Here is a 23,405-nt window from a genome sequence, read left to right on the forward strand (position 1 = left end):
AACAATTTAAATATTTGCCTGCAAGGTGAAACGAGGTATATTTATGAAATGTGGCAAAAGATCCAAGCGTTTAGAAAAAATTTATCATTTTTCGAAACATTGCTTTGTCGATCGGAAATATCTGCACAACACTTCCCGGAACTAGCTAAAATGTTAAATGAGCAGAACTGTGAAAATAAAATATTCTATGAATTTGTAGGTGTCTTGGATTGTTTAATAGAAGAGTATACTAATAGATTTTCTGATTTTGACGAGCACACTCCTGCTATAAAACTAGCATTTGAACCACACTCAATATATATATCCGAGGCTCATGCAGAACTACAAATGGAGTTAATTGATTTAGGGGAAGATAGTATCATCAAATCCCTTTTTAACGCTAAAAACAATCCCATAGAAATCTGGAAAAATGCTGTTGAATATCCATGCCTTCGAGAATATGCTCGCCGTTTACTTTCCTGCTTCGGAAGTACCTACTGTTGCGAGGCAACATTTTCTCTCATGTCAAAAATAAAAACAAATTTAAGAACGCAAATTACAGATGCACATTTAGAGGATCAATAATTAAAGCTGTGTGTTACGAAGCTTGATCCAAATATACAATTACTGTCAAACAAAAAACAAAGCCAAATAAGTCACTAACTTGAATAACGTGAATAAAAAATATCTTTTATTGTATTTTTTTATAATATTTTTATATTATTTTATATATGTATATTATATTTAAAATTATTTAATATTATATTTTATTTTTTCTATATAATGCAATAAATTGTTAAATCTATAGAAAAACTATAATAATTTCATAAAAGTCACTTTCTTAGGTCAATCAGTTAATGCGGCCTCTCTTATTGCTGCCTAATTTAAATGTGGCCTCTAATGGTAAAAAGGTTCCCCACCTCTGACATAATGGTTTACACTTTTTTACTAATACATTCAGTCGATATATACGTTAATATGGCGCAATATACATCAATTTGACGATATATACGTTAATATGGCGGTATACACATGATTACACTTATTTATATTTAACGCAGATCAAGTTGTTATGTTTCTAAATCGTGTTATTAAAACAAAATCATACATTCGAATCACCAAATAAATTTTTATCAATGTCAACAATTTTTTTGAGCAAAAATTACACTCGACTCAATAAAAACAAAAAAGTATGTGAAGTGTTCAACCCTAACAAATGAAAAAGTAATTTTTTTTGTTCATAAAAGTAGGATATTCGTAAAAACAAATACAAACGCCTAAAAAATAACCTGTACATATTTCGATGGATTTTCATACTATTTTTTTTCTGTTTCATGTACAGTAATTGCCTATACGGGCAAAATGCTATGACCGTAACAAATTAAGCTGATAAGGGTCTCAACCGAACCATTTCGATGACACTTTTCCACGTTGGAAGTGAAAACAAACTTTTTTTCAACTAATTTTCAAATCTAATTACTTGAATTGATATCAAAATTTGTAAAACCATGTATAATTAATATCGTATGAACTAGAAATTGGATTGTTTGAGTAATTATGAATTTTTTGCAGATTCATAATGGTGCCTCTTTTTAAAACTTTTAAAGATATGTAGTACTTATTTATACTACTTATGCCATTTTGTATAACAAGGAGCTATTAATTATACTTCTTTATCATAAGCACAGACGCTGTATACAGTATACATAAAAAGTGGTCGTTAAACAGATGCTACCCAAGAGTTTTGGGAATTTATGTGTTTACATAAAAAAGGCAAAGACATTTTAATCTTAATCCTGTTTATAATAAGTCAAGATCTTTGACATTGAAATAAAGTAAGATATATTTACAAAAACTCATTCGATAAGCGTAGGCAACTAAGTATACCCTAGGTTGATTTATCCAATAGGTTATTAAAAATTTAATCAAATCAGAAAATTATCTAATTGCAAGTTTATAATCGGAATATTCTTCTCTGGACAATTGAACTTTTTTATGAAAAGCGGAAGTTTTGAAATACCTGCTTGTTTTATAAACAATAGTTATGCAACGCAGCTATCATATACCCGTGAAAGGTGTTGCCTATATAGTAGGTTCGATCATGAATATTAAACTCGATCGGTAAACCAGAATTTAGGTTGGAAAACATGACAGTACAATTTTACGGCGTTGCCGGATATACAACCATATAACATTTACCAATGGAATTATAAGATAAATGAAATATAGATGCCAATATTGGAATTAATACTATAAATATATGAAAATTAATGTTCAAGTTAAATAAATAATGTTATAAAACTATATATAACAGATAAATTTGACATTTCACATTCTTTAAATGTCTATCAGTTAACTACTGACAACAGGGTGAAGAGAGAGTGCAAAAACATGGCTACAACAATGTCTGAGCTGTTCTTATTTTCCTGATAAACACTCGAAATAAAGATGTGTAAATAGTGATGGTGTTTTAACGCAGTCAAAAAAAGATAATTAAAGTCAGTATTATTATCACGTTCGGTTTTAGATAAATTGATTTCATATACGCCATGAGTTTTATTAATTAAAGTGTTGTTTGTGTGACCACCTGGCTCTATGTGTACTGTCAATCGGACCTTATCATTAAAAACATGATGGATTTTATTATGTTCATATCAAATACACAAAGGACTGTCTCTTTAAATTGGTAAATAACAATATTATTATTTCAATACAACATGCTACGTATTAAATAGTTGAAAACGTATATGAACTCCAATTTAGAACCCACTTTTCAAATTGTTTTTTTGCTAGATCTTTAATTTTCTTTTATTCGTTTCAAATTTAAAAATAGACGTGTTTCAAGAAACAACCTAATTGAATCCAGATAAGTATTATTGAAATTAGCATGTAAAGGTAGATTAATAGATGATTAAAAATTTCATATTGATAATTAAACCCAGAGATTCCAGAATTAGGAGATTAGATATATTATGTTTGCTGTTTTAAATAAAGGCAAAGGATATATTTATACAAACACCCAGCCATAATACAATAACAGAAAAAAAATGTAATAATAACATAACTGTGATTTACACTTTTATTACAAATATTTTTTCAATTATATCAGTTATAGGGCATTATATAGAAAACCTTTATTTGCTTATTGCATCTTGAAAATGTTTGTTATTTCTGTATCTATGTCAGTATTATATGCTTGAAAATGCTGAGTAAAAATTTTGTTGAAAACAATAATAAAAACGATATTTACCATTCTAATTATGTACAATAATCAATTTATTAATTTTATATATATATATATATATATATATATATATATATATATATATATATATATATATATATATTATCTTATCCATTGTTTTTTTATTAAAAATGTACACTTTTGTTTATATAATTTATGAACACATTGTTGCCAAACTTAGAAATTAGGTTGGACATTAAAGAAATGTAATAAAACGTGGTTTGTTATGATATTGTTATAAATTGATTATTGGAGTTCCCTCAAATTGTATTTCATGGATCGATTTCTAGACCTCATTGACCGAAACGGATGCCTCCGTTGGTGGAGCAGTTGCATCATTATCAGTATCAGCCGAGGCACATGGAACCGCCCCGAAATGGAGACTCGGTTCAAGTGGAGCACCGGTCGCACCACCAACATCATCCGTCTCATCTTCACCTACACCATAGACCACCGCCACCATACCTCAGGACTGCTTTGTATGACTATGATGCCCAAGGAGAAGATGAATTATCGTTACAGAAAGGGCAGATCGTCGAGGTGTTGTCAGAAGATGCTAAAATATCCGGAGATGAAGGTTGGTGGACAGGAAAAATTGGGGATAAGGTAAGAGATAGTTTTGATGGCAATTTTGAGGGTGTTATAGGGTTTTGATCATAGCTTTATTATTAAAGACTTCCTATGGAAAAATATGGTATTTAATAGTTGTAGGAAATTTAAAAATTCATAATTTGTTCCACCCAACCTCAAAATGTTCGATAAAAATGCAAAAAATTGAGTTTTTTTTTTGTTTTTTGAGTTTTTTCTTGCCACTGATTTAATTTGTTTGAAAAAATCTATGGAACACGTGGAATATATTTAAAAATTGTTATATTTAATTCGTGAATAATAATTTAAATAATACATTCCATTAAATTTAATATTACAGTGACGTCACACTTACCTGTCAACTATGACCCTAAGTTTCAAATTTTTTCATTTATTTATTTCTTGTAATCTCTTTGATCACATTAGGGGGTGTTTTTGTCAATCAAGCAAATAAAGAATGCGTTTGGAAATCGAGAAAATACGAGGTGCGATGGAAGATTAAAAAAAATCTTGTATATGTCAAAAATCAAAATGAAGTGGCAATTATTGCTTTGTCTTGTACATAAAATAACATTCTATCAATAACTATCAAATGTCACTAAAATATTTAAACGTTTGTATGCCTGGTGGAATTAAAAATTGTAAATGACAATTTTAAGCAAATCACCTTGTATATTACCACATGTTACTCACAATGTTGTTACATCAATTTAATTGACGTTTTTTTCGCCAAATAATACGAACATATGGAAATCTTTGTATACCTGGTGGAACTAAAAGCTGTAAATGGCAATTTACATAATCTTGGAAGGTATACCTAGAGGAAAGAAATTTCAAACAGATCACCTTGTATATGAAGGAGAGAGGTTAGTTAGTTTTTTCTGGTTTGGATGAGGACATTCTTTATGTGGGAAAAGGGATTTATTAGATTTGGTCCTGAGATAGGAAAGATTCCTCTGCAGGACTCTTTGTGTATTGCGTCAAAAAATTCCTAAATTCGGAAATCCCTATGTAAAGTTTGGAAACAAAATTTGAAAATCCAAATTTTTAACAGATCACCCTGTATATTGCGTCATTATTAAAAAGATTTACAGTGATGTCAGATCAATCTAATTGGACCGTTTACACGAAAAAATTTGATAATTTCAATTTTAAACAGACCACTTTGTATATTGCGTCAATTTTAAAAAAACTAGCAATTTTGTCAGATCAATTTATTTAACGTATTTACAGTCGTATAGTAAATTCGAAAATTCTTGTGTACCTGGTGGAAACAAAATTTGAAAATCCAAATTTTAAACTTATTACCTTGTATATTGCGTCATATTGAAAAGACTAACAGTGTTGTCAGATCAATTTAATTGACATTTTTACACGAAAATATTCGTAAATTCGGAAATCCCTGTATATCTGGTGGAAACAAAATTTGAAAATCTTCATTTTAAACAGATCACCATGCGTCATTATTGAAAAGACTCACAGTGTTGTCAGATCAATTTAATTGACGTATCAACACGGAAAAAACAATTTTTCGTATATCTGTTGAAACCAAAAGCTGCAAATGCCAATTTTAATCAGACAGCCTCGTATATAGCGTCATTATAGAAATCTCTGTTGGATTAACATTTTTTCTGTTTGGTATAAATTTGTTTTAGCGTCCTTCCGCTTTAATTAGACATAATTAAATGAATTCAGCAACTCCCACGGGTCTATTTATTTTATTATAATACGTTGTATTTCTTGGAAGGTACTACTAATAGTACTATAATCGCGACAACAAACTGATTTCCACGTATTTTTACCAACACAAATGTTTTGTTATTGTTTATTTCTCACATCTATTACATTTTAAATTATATTATTACCTTGTTAAATACCAATTCTCGCTAATAGTTAATTTTTTTGTTTCCGTAATTGACTCGCCAGACCGATAAGAATTTTATTTTCAAAAATTAATAGTCCAGGAGCTGTCAAACGCCAGATTTATTCACGTGAAAAAATAATTGTTTCTCTTCCCAAACAAATATATGCAAACCAATTTTTGTTGTCCTGACATGGTTTTTCTTTTTGTTTTTTTTTTTGTTCTTCGTCAAGAATATCTTGAGCGCTATAATCTGCCCTGAAATATCTGGCAAACCAGCTTAAAATTCTTCGACTTCGAACTCATTTTTGATACGTAGACATACAATCAAATTTACTTGAGGGGGTTTCAATTTAGGGGTTACAAGTTTTGTAATTTTTGCGTTGTTTTTTCACCTTGTTCCAGGTGGGTATATTCCCATCGAATTTCGTGGCCCACCAAGACCCCGGTCAGGATTTTTCCGATCACTACAATAACATCATAGCAGATATAGATCCTGTGAAAATCGATTTTTCCGAATTGGAACTCGAGGAAGTGATCGGTGTCGGCGGTTTCGGTAAAGTGTATCGCGGTATATGGAAAAATCGTGAAGTGGCGGTAAAAGCGGCGCGACAAGACGCCGACGCCGACGCTAGCGTTACATTAGAAAACGTTATTAAAGAAGCGAAACTTTTTTGTTTGTTGCGTCACGAAAATATTGTTTCGTTGGAGGGTGTTTGTCTCCAAGAACCGAACTTGTGTTTAGTGTTGGAATATTGTCGGGGTGGGTCTTTGAATCGGATATTGGCCGGTAGAAAGATAAGGCCAGACGTGTTGGTCGATTGGGCGATACAGATCGCTAGGGGGATGGATTACCTGCATTGTACGGCGCCCATATCGCTCATACATCGGGACCTGAAGAGCTCTAACGGTAAGTTAATTTAATATTCAATAATTTGACAACATCGCTTTTCTACTCGCATGTTAATATAACTTTTTTTTTTTGATAAATCTGCTTCAATTCAGGTCTTTCTTAATCGAAATTTAGATTTCAAAAAATTGACATTCCGACCTATTTCGATCTTTACCAAAATATAATAAAAACCAAAATAGGTCGAAACGTAAATTTTACTGGAAAATAATTTCCTATTAAAAAAGACCTAAACTCAACGATATATATTACCTATTTTTCGCTCAGTTTATATTAATTTTAACATTTTCCATAGACAAATAATTGTATTTCTTTCATTCCATGTGATTTTTTGAGTTTTTGTACGGAAAAACTTCGTTTTTGCCAATTTTGAACTATTTTTTTTTCATGAAAAAAAATTGTTTATGCTACATTTGATCTATTTTTAGACCTTTTTCCATAAGTAAACATTAGTTTTTTGTCCAATTTATATCATTTTCGGGGTAAAACGTAGGTTTTCCACCCATTTCCATAGACAAAGTATTGGTTGGCCTCCGTTCATTCCGTATACTTTTAGAAACTTCAGTAATGTAAAACACTTGTTTTGAGCACATTGGAACTACTTTTCGATCTTTTTCATCGATAAATTATTAATTCTCTTACATTTGTACTTATTTTAGACCTTTCTCCATAGACAAATATTCATTTTTCGTTCAGTTCATATCATTTTAGGGGTAGAACATGAAATGTCCACCCTTTTCCATAGACCCACAATTTTTCGGAACTTAAGTAGGATAGTTTTCGTTCTTTTCATAAAGAAATAATTGTTCTTGTTATATTTGAACTACTCTTGGACCTGTTCCCATAGATAAATATTTACTTTTTGTTCAGTTTATATAATTTTCGTATTTTCGGAGTAAAACGCAATTTTCCACCCTTTCCCATAGACAAGGAATTGGTTTTCGATCATTCTATATACTTTTCGAAACTTCAGCGGGTGAAACACTTGTTTTTGATACATTTGAACTATTATTCAATATTTTTCGTAGAAAAATAATTAGTTTTGTTACTTTTGAACTACTCTTAGACCTTTTTATATAGACAAACATTCGTTCAATTTATATCATTTTCGGGGCAAAACGTATGTTTTCCACCCATTTCCATAGAAAAAGAATTGGTTTTCGTTCATTCTATATACTTTCCGAAACTTCAGTGAGGTAAAACACTTGTTTTTGGTACATTTGAACTTCTTTTCGATCTTTTTCATAAAGAAATAAATGTTCTTGTTACATTTAAACTACTTCTTAGACCTCTTCCCATAGATAAATATTGATTTTTCATATAGTTTATATACTTTTCGATATTTTCGGGCTAAAACGCAAGTTTTACACCCATTTTCCATAGAAAAAGAATTGGTTTTCGTTCATTCTAAAACTTCTCAGAACTTTAGTGGGATGTTTTTGGTACATTTGACCTACTTTTCAATCTTCTTCATAGAGAAATAATTGCTTTTGTTACATTCGAACTACTCTTAGACCTTTTTTCATAGATAAATATTTGTTCAGTCCTTATAATTTTGAATATTTTTCAGAGTAAAACGCATGATCTGCACTTTTTACATAGACAAATAATTGTTTTTGTATTTTGTACATTCTTCATGATCTTACATTTTTTTACGGTCAAACGTTTATATCATCTAGTTGATTTTGAAGATAAAAACGATAATAGTTATTGTTACGCCCACTGATATAGATCGTGAAGTCGGTCCTGTTCTAATATGTTAATCGAAGCTAAACTTTGGTGGATGCTCATATCATATGATTTTTGGAATTTTTGTGGGGCACGTTTATATATTCGTGACCTGTTTTTATAGAGACGATATCTAGGAAGGCTGTTTTGTTTGCTTACGGCAAACTAAAGATTTCAAGGAAACGAAGATTCTAGAATGTTATGATAATATATAAAAAGAGTCGCTAGCAGCCGTAGTGCGTCAGTAAATAATTTGATATCATAGTGAACATATAGTGACAAGTAAACTGATAAATGATGCATTTCAATCGAATAATCAAACGAATTTCAAAAACCACAAATCTTTCCATGCAAAATCAGTTCGCTCAATTAAAAATAAAATTACGATAACACATTTTGAGACGGATGGACAAAAAATACTTCCATGATTTTTGGGGGGTTCAAATTTTCAGTGTAGGTTCTTTGGAGATCGCGGATTAGGTATCGTTTTTGTGATTGTTGGTTGGATCACGTTTTGGTTACATCTAATCAATGATTTTATTTTGCAAACTATGCGTTAATTTTGCAGTACAGAATACAAAAAATTCACGTGATTCAAATTAACGTTATTTCTTTTATCTATTTGTATTTTTATGGTAGGCGAGACACGAAAAAACGCCAGTGTAAATTTTCACAATGCTTCTGGAGACGTTCGTAAATGAGTAGCTCCCGAAATCCCAGTCGGACATGTGGCACAAGATGTTCCAGAATGCCCTGGAAAAGGTTGAAAGTCAGGCCTCCCTCATGACAAAAAACGACATCAGCGTCATACCCCAGCTGGACTACAGCCCCAATCAGACTACGGCTTAAGAAATCGTCGAAAGGGCAAAATTTGAAGACCCTGGACGAGATAATATTTTCAATATTTTTCACGTAATGGAGTAACACAAACCCAATTGCTGCGAACGGCGGCGCATCGACATTTCACGTTCATGGCGGATACAGCCGCAATATTTTCTTCGGTCCTCACTGTACGTTTGCGTCTAATGGTTTAATGTCCAATGGTGTAAACTGGGTTCGAAATTTAGTCACAAGCTTCCGAATAGTTCCCTCAGTAGGCCGACCAAACTGCCCATAAATTGAAAGAAGTGCGCGTTGCACTCTTTTCACACAGTATGAATTTTGATAGTAAAATTCAATAATTTGTTTGTGTTGTTCGTTCGTAAGTAGATTCATGTTTAAATTGTAGCCCAAACTGAATAACAATGACACAAGGCACGATTCACGCGTGATCTGTCAAAAACAGTGTTGCCAAAAAGATACCAGTAAAAAAATCACTCTTTATATTTCGTACACTTCTTCATTTAACTTATGTATCATATATGATTGTTTTTGTGTGCCAATAACCAGCGTTGTCGAGGCACCAAAAAAGTCTATAATCAATTTTTTTGTTATTATATGGAAATTGTCCCATTTAAAGTCGGTTCAGTTTGAAGTGATTGCAATTTGATTTGAATGCCAATAGATCCGATTAAACAACAAAAAGTCGAAGAATTTACTCAACTACGTTTGTTTGTTTGTACTATTCCCCTATTCGTTCGACATTGGGAGAACCATACACGGTGCTGATATTGTGTAAGAAACAACATCGGCACGATTCCATCCAAATGCGGAGGACACAACTATTATTTTATAATCATTAAAAGTGACGAAATAATTTTGAAAATTTAGGTTCAATAACATTCTTTTTAGTTATGATAATTTAAATGTTTTCATTTAAACGAGAAAAATTAAACTACGATTTGTTACATACTATTTTTTTGTGTAATAGAATATTTTTAAATTAATCTTTGATGTTTAACAAAAATTGAAATCACTATTGATACAAGTTTGTGGATAATTATCTTTGAAATGCTTCATTTTGTAGATCAATTAATTCTCTGTAAAAATCAGGAGACACAGTTGACTAAAAAAAGCAGCACTATTACTGATAAAGAAACTAAAGATATCGATAATGAATGAAAAAATTATATAAAGCGCCTTGCATTCAACTTCTTAGGTTATGAAATAATCGCTTTCTCAGCGCTCTACCCATTTTACATAAAAATGCAAGAGACATCTTTTGTAGATAATTTTTATTAAGAACAATTTTTATAATAACGCGAGATATTTGCGAAAAAACTGATTTTCGTCACATGTTGACTTTTCTTCATTACAACTCCGTAATACACGAAAAGTCAGATCACTAGAAATTTTTCCGCAGAAATGACAGGATTAATGTAAAATGACGTCTTGAATCAAAACTTCCACAAGTCGTCATTTTCGCGGAAGCCCCGCCCCTCCACTTTTCGATAATAATAAATAAAAACATGATTTTTTCCAGAAACAATTATAAATAATAATTGTATGTACTATTATTTGGTGGTTGCTTTCCTCTTATACCGTGAGGTACAGTTGTTTCATCCCAATAACCAGCAGTACTCCGCTAACATTCTTGTATTCCACTTCCCTGAAAATCTCTTCTCCATCTTAGCGATTTCTTGATGAAACTTTTCCTCATGTTCATCGGAGACTGCTTCTAAATTTTCAGGGAACAAGGCGCCAGTGAAAGAAGTGTACTTTTAAGTGACATGTTACATCCCATGGCTAACAACAATTCCTCGAGCGACATAACCATCACTTTTGTGGTTACTCAAAAAGTTCTTAAAAACGTTTTTCTTTTTGATTTTGGTGTTTAATAAATGTCGGTTCTTGAAAAATTTGTCTAATTTGAGGGCCCACAAAAACTCCTTCGAGAATTTTAGCTTCGCTAAGACGATCTTAGTTTTCAAGCATTTAAATGCATCACTTGTCTTGTCATTGCTTGCACAATCTGGTTGATCAATCTAAGTTTGATGTGCAAAAATGGCAAGTAAATATTTTCCTTCGAGACCAAATGATCGTGGGCGACATTTTTTTGACCAGGGGATAAAATTTCTCGCGGAGGCCAGTTCCGTACGGTTTATGCTTGTTTTGAACGATACAACGTGTAGTACTATAAATAGAAGGGTAATGCAAGTTGAAGCTTGTCGTAAATTCCTTCGCGAACCTGTACGCGTGTAGTAGTGAGAGCGCCAGTGTTGTACAGTGAATATTGTAACAAAAATGAAACTTGTCGATGTTCCCATTGAAATTTAAGGATTTTTTTTAGCAAGCGCCTTTTTATTGACATGATTAGAAAATATTTTAATAACTCATATTAATATTTATATAATTAATATGATAATTGAATTTTTTGAAGATTCATGACTGAAAAATAGGAATACAACCCTGTAAATCTTTTACCCTTTCAGTATTATTTCTAATAAATCGATCTCCCATATTTTTCTCAATTCTATTGTCATTATTGTTCATTTTATCTTCGTGGTATATACTTTCTTCTACTATTTTAGGAAGGAAAGAAAATTAAAAACAATGAATATTCAAAAGTGCTTTTTCGATAACATCTTTTTCATTGGAATTATCTGTATCTAAATATCTGTGGCATTATTAAAATCTACTTTAGAAAACTTGGCAACGCCGTAACCAATAACGAATACGTTAATTTCTTATATGTTATGAAATCGTTACAATACTCATTCTAATAAAGTATGTCAAGTTGACACTGAACATTTATTTCATGAGAATGTCATTGTAATACGATGGAATGTATAATAAAATTAACGCTATTAACGTTATACGATGTTGCCAATTATAAATCTATTTCAGTGATGATTGGGAATTGAAATGTCTCTGTAAATTTTGTTATTTTTTATTATACTAGATGATTTTTATTAATATTCTCACAAAAAAAGTAACTGAAATGTTTTATTCAATTATTTCGTTTATAATAAGACCTGATTAAATGATATGCGGCACCTGGGAATGAGGCTAAAAAGCATTATTGCCATCGACGTTTGTTTTCGTTTGGAATAGCATCTTCACAGTGCTCTGATGCAAAACCTCATACTCCTTTCATTATATTATTATTTTTCTCCTTATTCAGGCAGTTTCTATTAGGTCTGTCAAGTTAGCGAACCAATGTTTAAAAAAATAAATTCTGACAACCTCAAAAACTGCCGTTTCTTACCGTGAAAACCGTCTCTCCTTTTTACAATAACTACATGTAACTACGTAGATAATTGCCGCTTGGTTTGACGTCCAAGAAAATATGACTGCCCCAACCAGAGCACGTCGGCATCCGGAGCAAAATGGGAGAAAACCATTTCTATGTATGGAGTCCGGAAGATTTAATGGTAAGAAATGGCTTTTTCCCATTTTACCCCAGATACCAACCATCCCTGAGGTCGGCAATGAAATTTTCGTTAACGTTAATCAATCAAGCGGCAACTATGTACGTGCCTTGTTACATTTATTATTTAGATGGAACTAATATTCCAGGGGGTGGCTCGCTACATTGATAGTCAAGTTATCTGACCACCCCCGTCGAATATTGCTTCTCTTTTTACAATAGCAGAAACTAATTGCAAGGAAAAAATTTGTTGCTCGAAATGTTCACCACATATGAGGTTTGAGTACAACACTATATTTTGGAGAGTATACGCACCTTTTTGGAGTGGAGGAAGAAAGACCGTGCCAATTAAAGCGAATTGTCAGCGCAGCAGGAAAGGTGTTGTGTTTTGAAGGAGTAATTGCGGTTGGTTTTATTACTGAACAAGGAACTTCAACGTCCATTGTAACCTAAAAAACACGGTGAAACCTATCTAAAAATCAAAACGACGCGATATTCCAACGTGCTTCCGATATCGTAGCAAGACAACGCTAGACCTCATACAGATCGATGGAAACGTTGAATGAATTGGATTGGGAATCACTGAAACACCCTCCTTATAGTCCCGATTTGTCGCCATGTGACTATTATTTATTTGGTTCATTGAAAGCGCTTTTCGAAAGCAATGCTGAGGTAGAATCCTTCGTGCGAGAATGGTCACGGGACAAGCCGAGAGATTTTTACGAAAAAGGTAACCGAAAGTTTCCGAAAAGATGGCAAAAGTGTGACGGATACTATCTAGAGAAACTGTAAAAAATAATAATTAAAAAAATTTTTTTTTTCTTAAAACTTATTAGTTTTTATTATATTGATAACAAAAACTGTGTCCAGCGATTTGAAATGTTTAAAACATAAAACAAAATAAATTATATGTTATAGGAACTTACTTTCAACTATGGTACATTTACATCATTTTTGATCCCATAAATATATTTGCAACATTCATTTCAGATAACGATAATTTTTTATTGTGCGATGATAATATTTTTAACGTTTATAATTATGAATGTGTTAACAAAGATTAGACAATGTCGGGTGTAAAAATAGAAAATATATCAATTAGGTATTACCCGAGGTCATAATATACGTAGCGAATCTACAATTTTTTTTTCTATTTAATTAATCGTGTATTATTCTATCAATTATCATTGGATCACTTTTTTTTCATATAAGAGAGCAGAATTACAAAAAGCTGACTAAATGAAATGAAAAATGTTTATTGTTAATAGTTCTAGTATCAAATAAACTATATATTTAACGTGAAAAATAATCAAAGAAACCGAAGAAAAGTTACGCAAATATTATTCTGAAAATTCTCCGTTTCATGTAAATGATTGTTTAATTTCGAAAGTGACCAAATGAACGCGGATGATACTGAACGTTCAGGGTCATTATTTACTTATTAGAAAGCGTTTTTAGAACATAAACAACTAAAGAAACCGAAGAAAAGTTACGCAAATATTATTCTGAAAATTCTCCGTTTCATGTAAATGATTGTTTGCTTTCAAAAGTGACTAAATGAACGCGGATGATACTGAACCTTTAGGGTCATTATTTACTTGTTGAAAAGCGATTTTAGAAAATAATAATCAAAGTGACAGAAGAAAAGTTACGCAAATATTAATCTGAAAATGCTCCGTTTCATGTAAATGTTTTTTTGCTTTTACACGTGGCTACATGAATGCGGGTAATGCTGTACGTCTTTCATAGAAATCAATTGTTTTAATATCTTGCTTTTTATTTTGTTTTATTTTATGTCGATTTTTATTTACAAGAGGTTTTATCAAAATCCAAATACAAACGAAACATTGGGTTTTCTTTGGCTATTTCTTCTCTTATCACCAATCGATCCGTTGAGTTTAACTATCTTTTTTTTCTTTACCGAATTCGAATAGAAAGACGTAAAAGATCTATTGGAAAAACTAGAATTTTCGCTCATTTTTGCGGACTTCCAACATCTTCTCAGGGTCAGTAACGTTTTTCTATATCCAGCGGGTATAATAAAATGTTTATAGTTATTAGCGAAGAATCCGTAATATTTTTTCCTTTCGTTTTCACTTTCCATATCGATGATGTGCGGCAAACCAGTTCTGGCGAAATCTTCTATAAGTCGAATATCTTCTTCCGTTATATTGAACAATCCAATATTATTATTGTATCCGCTTATTGTTAATAAATTTATTATAAATCTCGGTAACAAAATGTCCAATTTTTTCTTCGCATTACACCAAAGACCTGTAAATGTAAATAATATGTAACCTTTAAAAGCGACAAAGTTAACAAAAATAATGGGGGGCGGAATAGAACATGTAATACCAGCCGGTTATACTGTTGCAAATATGGACTACTAAAACCTTTTTTCCAAATAGTCAAATAACCAACCTTTACAAAATAGTTTTCGATGCTTTCTCTTCAAGTATTGTTCTTGAAGAGAGCTTCCTCAAAGCTTTAAACCCGATACAGACTTTCCACGAATACGAAAGTGAGATCGTTGCGCTCGTGTCCTTTCGCCTCCCATCTACTTCGTGTCGGTTTTTCGGATTCAAAGGATGGAAATAAAGAATTAAATGCAACCACAAATACTACATTTTTTTCTCTTACGAGGTCTGGCTATTAAATAATGAGACTAGTTTCGAAAAAGGGTTTTATTATAAAAATTATTCTACATTCGAATGCTCTCCTTCAATATACTCCCCTCTACTCGCCACACACATTTCCATACGTTTTTCCCATTGATCGAAGCAGTGCTGGAAGTCTTATTTGGTAAGTGCCTTTAGGAGCTCAGCCGTTTTTTGCTTTACCGCTTCCATAGACTCAAATCGAATCCCTTTTGTCTTCGGAAAACAAAAAAAAGTTTTACGGTGCCAAATCTGGTGAGTACGGCAAGTGTTCGAGCAATGGAGTGCGCTTACTGGCCAAATACTGCTACACAGATAGCGCGTTATTGGCAGGTGTGTTGTCCTGGTGCAAAATCGGGCCTTTTTTACGAACTCGTTCTTTGCTGCCAAAATTGACAAATAGTAAGTCTGGTTGACATTCTAACCCTCTGGAACCCATTCAGTCATCACCATACCGTTAATGTCGAAAAGACGATCAACATTGCCTTGAATTTTTATTTGCTCTAAATAGAAAGGTAATTGTCCCATAGGCCTCTTGCAACAATTTATAGTAGTCAGTCGGAGTTTATTTCGATTTAACGAAAAATTTGAGCTTGATACGTTGCTCCTGTTTTTAGTCACACATGATTTTCGGCACGAGAAAAAAAACACGTTCGTTCGACAAGATATCTAGTTACCCAACGCGTTATTTACCCCACCCGTTTAAGGCGTGCAGTCTCGTTATTTAATAGCCAGACCTCGTAGAGCGCAATAAATAATTTGTTTATTGTATTCTAGAAATAAAAAAGTTAGAATCTAGAAAAATCACATTAATGGCGAGTTTTAGAGGGCATCTGAGAACGAAAAAAGTCCCAATCAAATCCTTTCCCGGTATAAACGTCAATTGAATCACGTGCATTATGTAGTAAACGTACAGAGCAAAGGAATATAACGAGAGTGTGGATGATGAGCACTTTTGTCGTCTCCACGAGATATTTCATGTCGTAGGTGTCTTGAAAGCGCCTCGCGAAAGTTTGGATCCTTAAATCTGTGCCACTTAATTGGGCATATATAAAAAAATCCTGCTTTTTTAATTGTATATTTTCGAATACGCCCTCTAAAATGTTAAATATCATTTCTCGAGGGCACTTTTGTTATAATTTTTTCCCTGAAACTGCAATATAATCCGTTCCGGAGATATGGCCGACTAACACGTCAGAGCTACAAACAAAAATACAAAATATGTAAAATTAGACCAATAATTTCTATCAACTATAACAACAATAAAAAATAAGTATGCAATAAACATTATAAACTTGAAAATGGTCACTATTATTTGATACACAAATATCATACTGTAATATCTTGTATATAATGCTCAACTCCTTTCCAAATGTGCTTAAATTTTTCTCCCCTTTGACGTCAGCACCGGCATCTTTTCCAGCATGATACAACGTTTCCGATTCTACTTCACGTTTCATGGATATCGATCTTTTTCCATTTGTCGTAGTCGTGAATTATTTATGGTCTTTTCTACGGTGGTATTTAGGTAAAAATCAGAAAGAGCAAAAGTAACGCGAAGTAGGTCGCGCAATACGAGCTTCGTACAATATTCAATACCGACAATTGGAAGCACATGTGACCTTTTGAATTTTGGACCGTAAAACTATGGATTTGAGTCTTTAATAGTCATTAGTAGCAGCTTATTAAATATAGATACGTTCAAGATTGTGGTGACATTAATTCTTTTGTCACTTTCTCAAAGTAACAATCCATGTATACTAGATCTATTCTTATTTAAAGGAGCAAAAAAATATGGTCAAAATAAAAAATAACAAATGATTCTGCCGTCTTTAGTGGGGTCCAAATTGTTAAAATAAACCAAACTTAAATTAGATATCAAGCATTAAATGAAACACAGAGAACCTTGAATATATTATTTGATGCAAATAAGAATGTAACATTCAAAGGAGACTATTTTGAAATGTAGAAATTTTATAAAGAATTTTTTTAACAATCCTCGTAAGACTAGAGAAAGTAAATCTAAGAGACATTGCCGTATGTGGTATTATTGGCAAATGAACATAGTTAAGCGCCTTGAAATAATTTCTATAACCGTACAAGTCGATTTATCTGAATACAGTCATTGTTAGTTAATAATTATGTCTTTTATATACCATTAGAATATTATAATATTTTTCTTATGTATTTAAACAGTTTTAGTTATGAAACTTACGTAATTTAATGTATATTAACTATTCACTAACACTTATCACTAATTTACTTGAAGTCACCGTTTGATGTACTTTTAACTATATTGTTTATCGACTCTCCGAGTTCTTAAAAACTCGTTTTATATAGTATTTCACTGTCTAGAATCTTCGATTTCCTGGAAATCTCTACTTTGCAGTAAACAAACAACAATGTTCTTCCTAGAAATTATCTCTGTAAAAACACTCACAACGCAATGTAAACAGTTTATTAACTCTCCTAGCTGTTAATGACTCGTTTTATATAGTATCTCACTTTCCAGAATCTTCGAATTACTGGAAATCTCTTGATTGCGTAAAACAAACAAAAAGTTCTCCCTTTGAAGAGTATCTCGCTTTTCAGAATTTCCGGTTTCCTAGAAATGTCTATTTTGGGGTAAACAAATAATATTGTCTCAATAAAATCAGTCACAACATAATATCAACAAGTCACAAAGAAAATACAAAGAAATAGTTGCTCGGAGCAAATAGGCAGATCTTTTAGGAAATTAGATAAACAGGACCGGCTTATATCAGTGGATCAGTTCGTAAAATATTATTAATGCGATAATATGCTCTGGCTTCATTCAATTTAATTAATTACCGTCTTCTATTGCATTGCAAAATTAATTTTCGTTTCAGTTCTACTTAGCGAAGCCATAGAGAACGACGATATTCAGCTCAAAACCCTAAAAATCACCGATTTCGGTTTAGCCCGTGAAGTATATAAAACAACGAGAATGTCACAAGCCGGAACGTACGCTTGGATGGCACCGGAGGTCATTAAAAATTCCACGTTTTCGAAAGCGAGCGACGTCTGGAGTTACGGAGTACTGCTTTGGGAATTACTTACGGGAGAAACTCCTTACAAAGGCATCGATACGTTAGCCGTAGCTTACGGAGTGGCTGTGAACAAGTTAACATTACCCATACCGAGCACATGTCCTCAACCTTGGAGAGAATTGATGGAAAGTAAGTGAAAATGTTTCTTTCTTTTAATATAATTTTTGTATTTTGTCTCATTTTTTCGAATATTTAACCTATTTCTATTCAATTTTTCGTTTTTCATACTTATTAGAATCAATATCGATCAGTACTAAAATAAGAGCGATAAGGTTTACGACAAACAGTGCTAGAAATGTTTTGAAACTTGACAGTTGTCAAAAATCATATTTTTTACGAATGTTTTTGTATATCAACTCACAATTTCATACTAATTTGACCGCTAGTATACAAAAATATACAGGGGAACAAGAAAAATAAGTTGTTAAAAAAAATCGGCACGTTTTTGAAAGAAGTGCTCCAGTTTTTGTTTTTTTAAGTTAACGAAATAAAGGAAACCTGCGCTGGAATCTCATCTTAAATGTTTCGTTAGTTTTAGGAAAATGCGTTTGTTGCCGGGAGCTAAATCTGAGGTGTGCGGAGGATTAGGCACAAGAGTCTACTCAAATTTCTTCGGAAGTTTGACAAACGACATAGGGTGGAAGGTTATCGTGAAAAAGCACCGCTCCCTTAATCATCTTCAGCGATTCTGGATAGCTCGCTGGAGTTTGATCAATATTTTACAATATCTCTCTTAAGTTTATTATCGTCCCTGCATGAAATCACCCCCATTCCATCTCCTGTGTTGATAGAGTCCGCGTACGAAGTCCCAACTAACCACGCGATAACTCAACATCTCTTTTAATTGTGCCACGAGAAGCTCAGGAATGGGTTTTAAATGCTCTCGCACAGTGACATCCGTATCTTTAAGCAACTCTTCCACTCCGTTCTTCATCGTGCGACTCTCAGCAAAAGCCTTGCACCATTTGTTGAACGTACATGCTCTTCGCCATAAACATTAATCAGTTGCCGATGAATCTTCACTTTATTTTGCGTGGAGATATCGGCACTTAGCGAAAGCGAGGATCAAATCTTTAATCTCTGACGGCTTCCAAGCGACATAACGAATCGCGGTACCACTCCGCACGGCACTGTTGTCACTATAACTGCAACCCTCGTATTTAGCTAAGAGACCAAGAGAGAGTTGGACTATTTCTCAATCCCATATGCTTAGATTGCGATATTCATTGATTATTCTTTGGACATTGTTCACCGAATCAATAACCGCAGTAAATGTTTTAAATCAAAGTTCGCGTATCCCATCGAAATAAAAATTTATAATTCCAGTCAATCAAGATTCAAAGTACGCGTTCAACTCGCAAACCATTTCGAATAATATATGAAAATGCTAATGTCGAAAGTAGAAAATAAAAAGAATGGATAATAAACTGTTCGAACAGTATGATCAGCGTACGCCATCGTAATGAATAATGAGGAGATGGTTTTGCGGTCGATTGCCGCTCATATTCTCGATTCGAACAGGGAAGGATTCGACCAAACGTTTTATGCGTATAGATTTAAATTTATACGGGTGGAAAGTTGAATTTCTTTTTGGCATTGACCGCCATGAAACTTCAATTCCTTCAGTATTTGATCTTTCCTCGATCATGATATGAATTTGCGTTTCATCTATCTACACTACAGTACACGGTTTTCAAATCAAATCAACCATTGATTCTGACGATGCTCCACTATCCTTTTGCGTGAGCAGTTGCATATGAGTCCTTATTGGTGAAACTGTAAACACTTCCATCGAACCAAGACCCTAACGATGTACTAAGCTCTACTTTTCTTGAAGATGATCGGAGCTTGTAGCATCTAAATGTTTCCATCCATGCTCTATTTATATCGAACACCATAGGCTTGCGATGATATGAGGTTATTACATGAGGAGGTCTCATGTAATAACCCATAGGATGCATAGGTCACAAACTTCAGACTTTTGCGTGATCCATCACCGATATTATACGGAAAAACAGTCAAAAATTACACATCTACTCAACTCTCATTGTTCACGATATAACAGTCTCCGTCATGTGGTTTCAATCGCATACTTGGTTACTAGAAATGTATCTGCAGGTCGCCACGCCACAAAACCCTCCAGAAACACAGAAATTTTATTTCAGCTTGACACTCACTTCAAAAACCTCATCCAGGAATCTTAGCGCGATATATGTAACTAAGGTTCATCCTTACTTATGACTCATCTTGTATGTTAAATCTCTTTTGTTGATTTCTTTGCCTTTCCCCTTGCGGATTGTTTGGGGATTCCTTTTCAGGCACTTTGCGCCTATACCTAAAAGGTATTCACTTTTCACGGTGTTAATTCGACTCCATCGACGTATCTATCCTTTTGATGAAATGGGCAGGACGTTCGCAGGGTAGATGCTCTGCCGACAAAATCTACAGTCGTCATCCTCTTCATGCCTATTATTTTAAGGTAATATTTGACCTCTCAGAAGACTGACCACCAATTTAATATCATGTCTGGTCACCACGAGGAGTTCCTCAAATTTCTTAAGTGATCCTTTGGATTGTCTTTAGCCTGAAGTGTTTCTCCAATGAGGTTCATTAGCCTTTTATCTCAGTTACCTTTAGAAGCTTTCCAAAATTGAAGAATCCTTAATAATAGACATTTACACATAACGTGCATCTCTTTCTATACCTCATAGATCCCACCTACAGAGAGTTCTAGTTTATCTGCAATCATATGACTGTCTCCATGTCTCGACCAGGTCATTTTCCGCGGGAAATCCAGAACATTACTTTGACCTACCTCAAATAGATTCTTCTTCAATTTAATTCAATACGCGATAATTGGTGAACTGACACGAACCAAGCGAATGCTACACCAAATAAAAACCACCACAATAACAACAATTACCACAGGTCAAGCTCTGCAGAGGAGAATTTTTCCTATATCAGGGCATTATTTAACTTTGATTACCTAATATAACATCTAGTTATTTTTATTTGTGAGTTGTAGTCCACGTTTTTTATTATATCCAAAATTGATAATTATTCATTCATGCTATTAATTCAATGTGGATCAAGATTTTTTCAAAATTGTAAAAGTATCGAAATACATCGAAAAATTTTTTTTTTTGCATAGAACATTGTGCACAAATTTCAAGTAAAATTTCATGTAAAATCGAAAATAAAATGAAAAATATTAAATTCTATTAAAAACTACAAAGTTGATGTTTACTTCCGGTGTAACCGAAAGTGCCTCGTTCTAAATAATATCATATTCGAATTCACTGTCATCCACAATCTACGGCTACGTAATTTCTGATTTTTAAAAAAATTTTACCGCCATTATTATGAATCAAAATTTTTCGTTCCGCACCCTGTATATCACATTCTACAACAGTTCCTCTGGCGGCAAATTCAAACACGGTAGCCATCGTTAATAAAATTTATTAAAATCCTGTTGATATTTTTATTTTAAATAATTTTTTTCGCAAATATGTATTCTTACAGAAATGTCCTCATTTTTCTGAGCTATTCATTACCATGTTAATAAGGTTGCTTCTTATAATAATATTTTCAGCTTGAGAATATATCGGAGGTACCGTCCGTCTACCTTTCGTCATCTAATAAATACAGCAAGCCACAAAAAAAAATTATCACTAGTTAAGTAAACGAATAGTAGAATTTTGAAAATCAATAAGTTTTTAAATCGAATCATCTACGATAAAGTCATTAACCTTTGAATAATGACCTTTTGAATGACCAAAAATGGTCATTCAAAAATTATTATAAAAATTTACAAATATTTACTTTTGACTCACACTGCACATAACTATAAATTCGAAAAAAATCAACTACTGCTGCGTTACAATAAAAGATATTCTAGTAGATCAAAATTTTCTTTTTTTTTCATATATAAAATATATAAACATTTAAAAAAATGAAATGAATTAATTTTAAGAGTCACCCTATATAATTTGATGAAATAAATATGTAATTGTAAAATTGTAATATGTAAAAAAATACATGTCATAATTTAAGTGTACGAGGTCTAGCTAATAACGAGACTGGTAACTAAAACGGGTTTTATTATAAAAATTATTCTACATTCGAATGCCCCTTCAATATACTCCGCTCGCCACACACCTATTATACAGGGTGTTTCAAAAAAGGTAACATCATTGTAAGTTGTGAACTGAAAAATAATTGAGATTTGCTAAAAAAAATATTCGTAACGCCATACGTATTCGAAATAAAGGGCGTTGAAGATTTTTCCGCAACTACTGACAACATTGTAATAAAATTTGCTGGAAATTTGTTTTAGAAACTAATGCATGTCAAAAAATTAGTTTTTATATCTGGTTCTCACAGAGGGTGCAGTTTTATTTCGTATACACCTCAAAATATTTACCTGCAGTTCTTGGCCATTCAATATTCACGTGCTATGTTGAATCACGATAATGCATCGTCACATATTGCGCAGCAGACAGTTGAATCCTCACGTGACTGAGAATAATGTAACAATCATTGAACATCCACCTTAATCAACTGACTTGGACGTTTGTGATTTCTAGTTATTATTTACCGTGGAGAAAAATCTAGGTAGTTGATTTTTGACGAAGGAGGATGAGATAGATTAGGCTATTTAATCAAAAACTTGAAATATAACATTTATTTTATGGTAGCGATTCATTTTTTTCTCTATATCAGAAGTTTCCAAACTTTTTCCCTTGTAAAACATTTTCAAAATATAAGTCAGGCAACATTCTCGAAAAATCGGTCTGGCAATACTGACTAAAAAGATTAAATCCAAGCATTTTCTTGCTTCAAGCAGTTGTGTCTGTGCTTATCTGTGTACTAACGCGGATTACGAAACTATGTTTATCGAATTTCAACGACAATTTCCGAAATCGCCGAAATTCTTAAAAACGGGCTCTGTTGCCGACACGCAGTTTTCTGGACGGTTGGTATCTGTAATAACTAACGAAAATACGGAAACAGTGGCGCTGCCGTTTAAGACGAATACTGAAACGCATGCACTATCGAATTTACCGTTCGCGTCTTCTTCGCGCACTTCTCGTGGATGTTTTCGATCGCAATTTGGAA

At 32.8% G+C, this 23,405-nt stretch overlaps 1 protein-coding gene across 3 annotated transcripts in view; it reads left to right on the forward strand.

Annotated features, from left to right (window-relative positions):
• Window positions 1-2,340: 2,340 nt before the first annotated feature.
• LOC130442022 (mitogen-activated protein kinase kinase kinase 11) overlaps window positions 2,341-23,405 on the forward strand; it is a 49,880-nt gene continuing 28,815 nt past the window's right edge. The window contains exons 1-4 of one of the 3 annotated variants that reach the window (XM_056775978.1): window positions 2,341-2,665; window positions 3,514-3,829; window positions 6,078-6,582; window positions 18,087-18,416. In XM_056775978.1, the coding sequence (XP_056631956.1) occupies window positions 3,533-3,829; window positions 6,078-6,582; window positions 18,087-18,416 (1,132 nt within the window). In that variant the 5' untranslated portion in view covers window positions 2,341-2,665; window positions 3,514-3,532. The remainder of the gene's footprint in view (window positions 2,666-3,513; window positions 3,830-6,077; window positions 6,583-18,086; window positions 18,417-23,405) is intronic. The other 2 variants (XM_056775979.1, XM_056775980.1) reach the window with 2 other exon arrangements.

This window comes from Diorhabda sublineata, chromosome 3 (genome assembly GCF_026230105.1).
Source record: "Diorhabda sublineata isolate icDioSubl1.1 chromosome 3, icDioSubl1.1, whole genome shotgun sequence".
Classification (NCBI taxonomy): Eukaryota; Metazoa; Arthropoda; class Insecta; order Coleoptera; family Chrysomelidae; genus Diorhabda; species Diorhabda sublineata.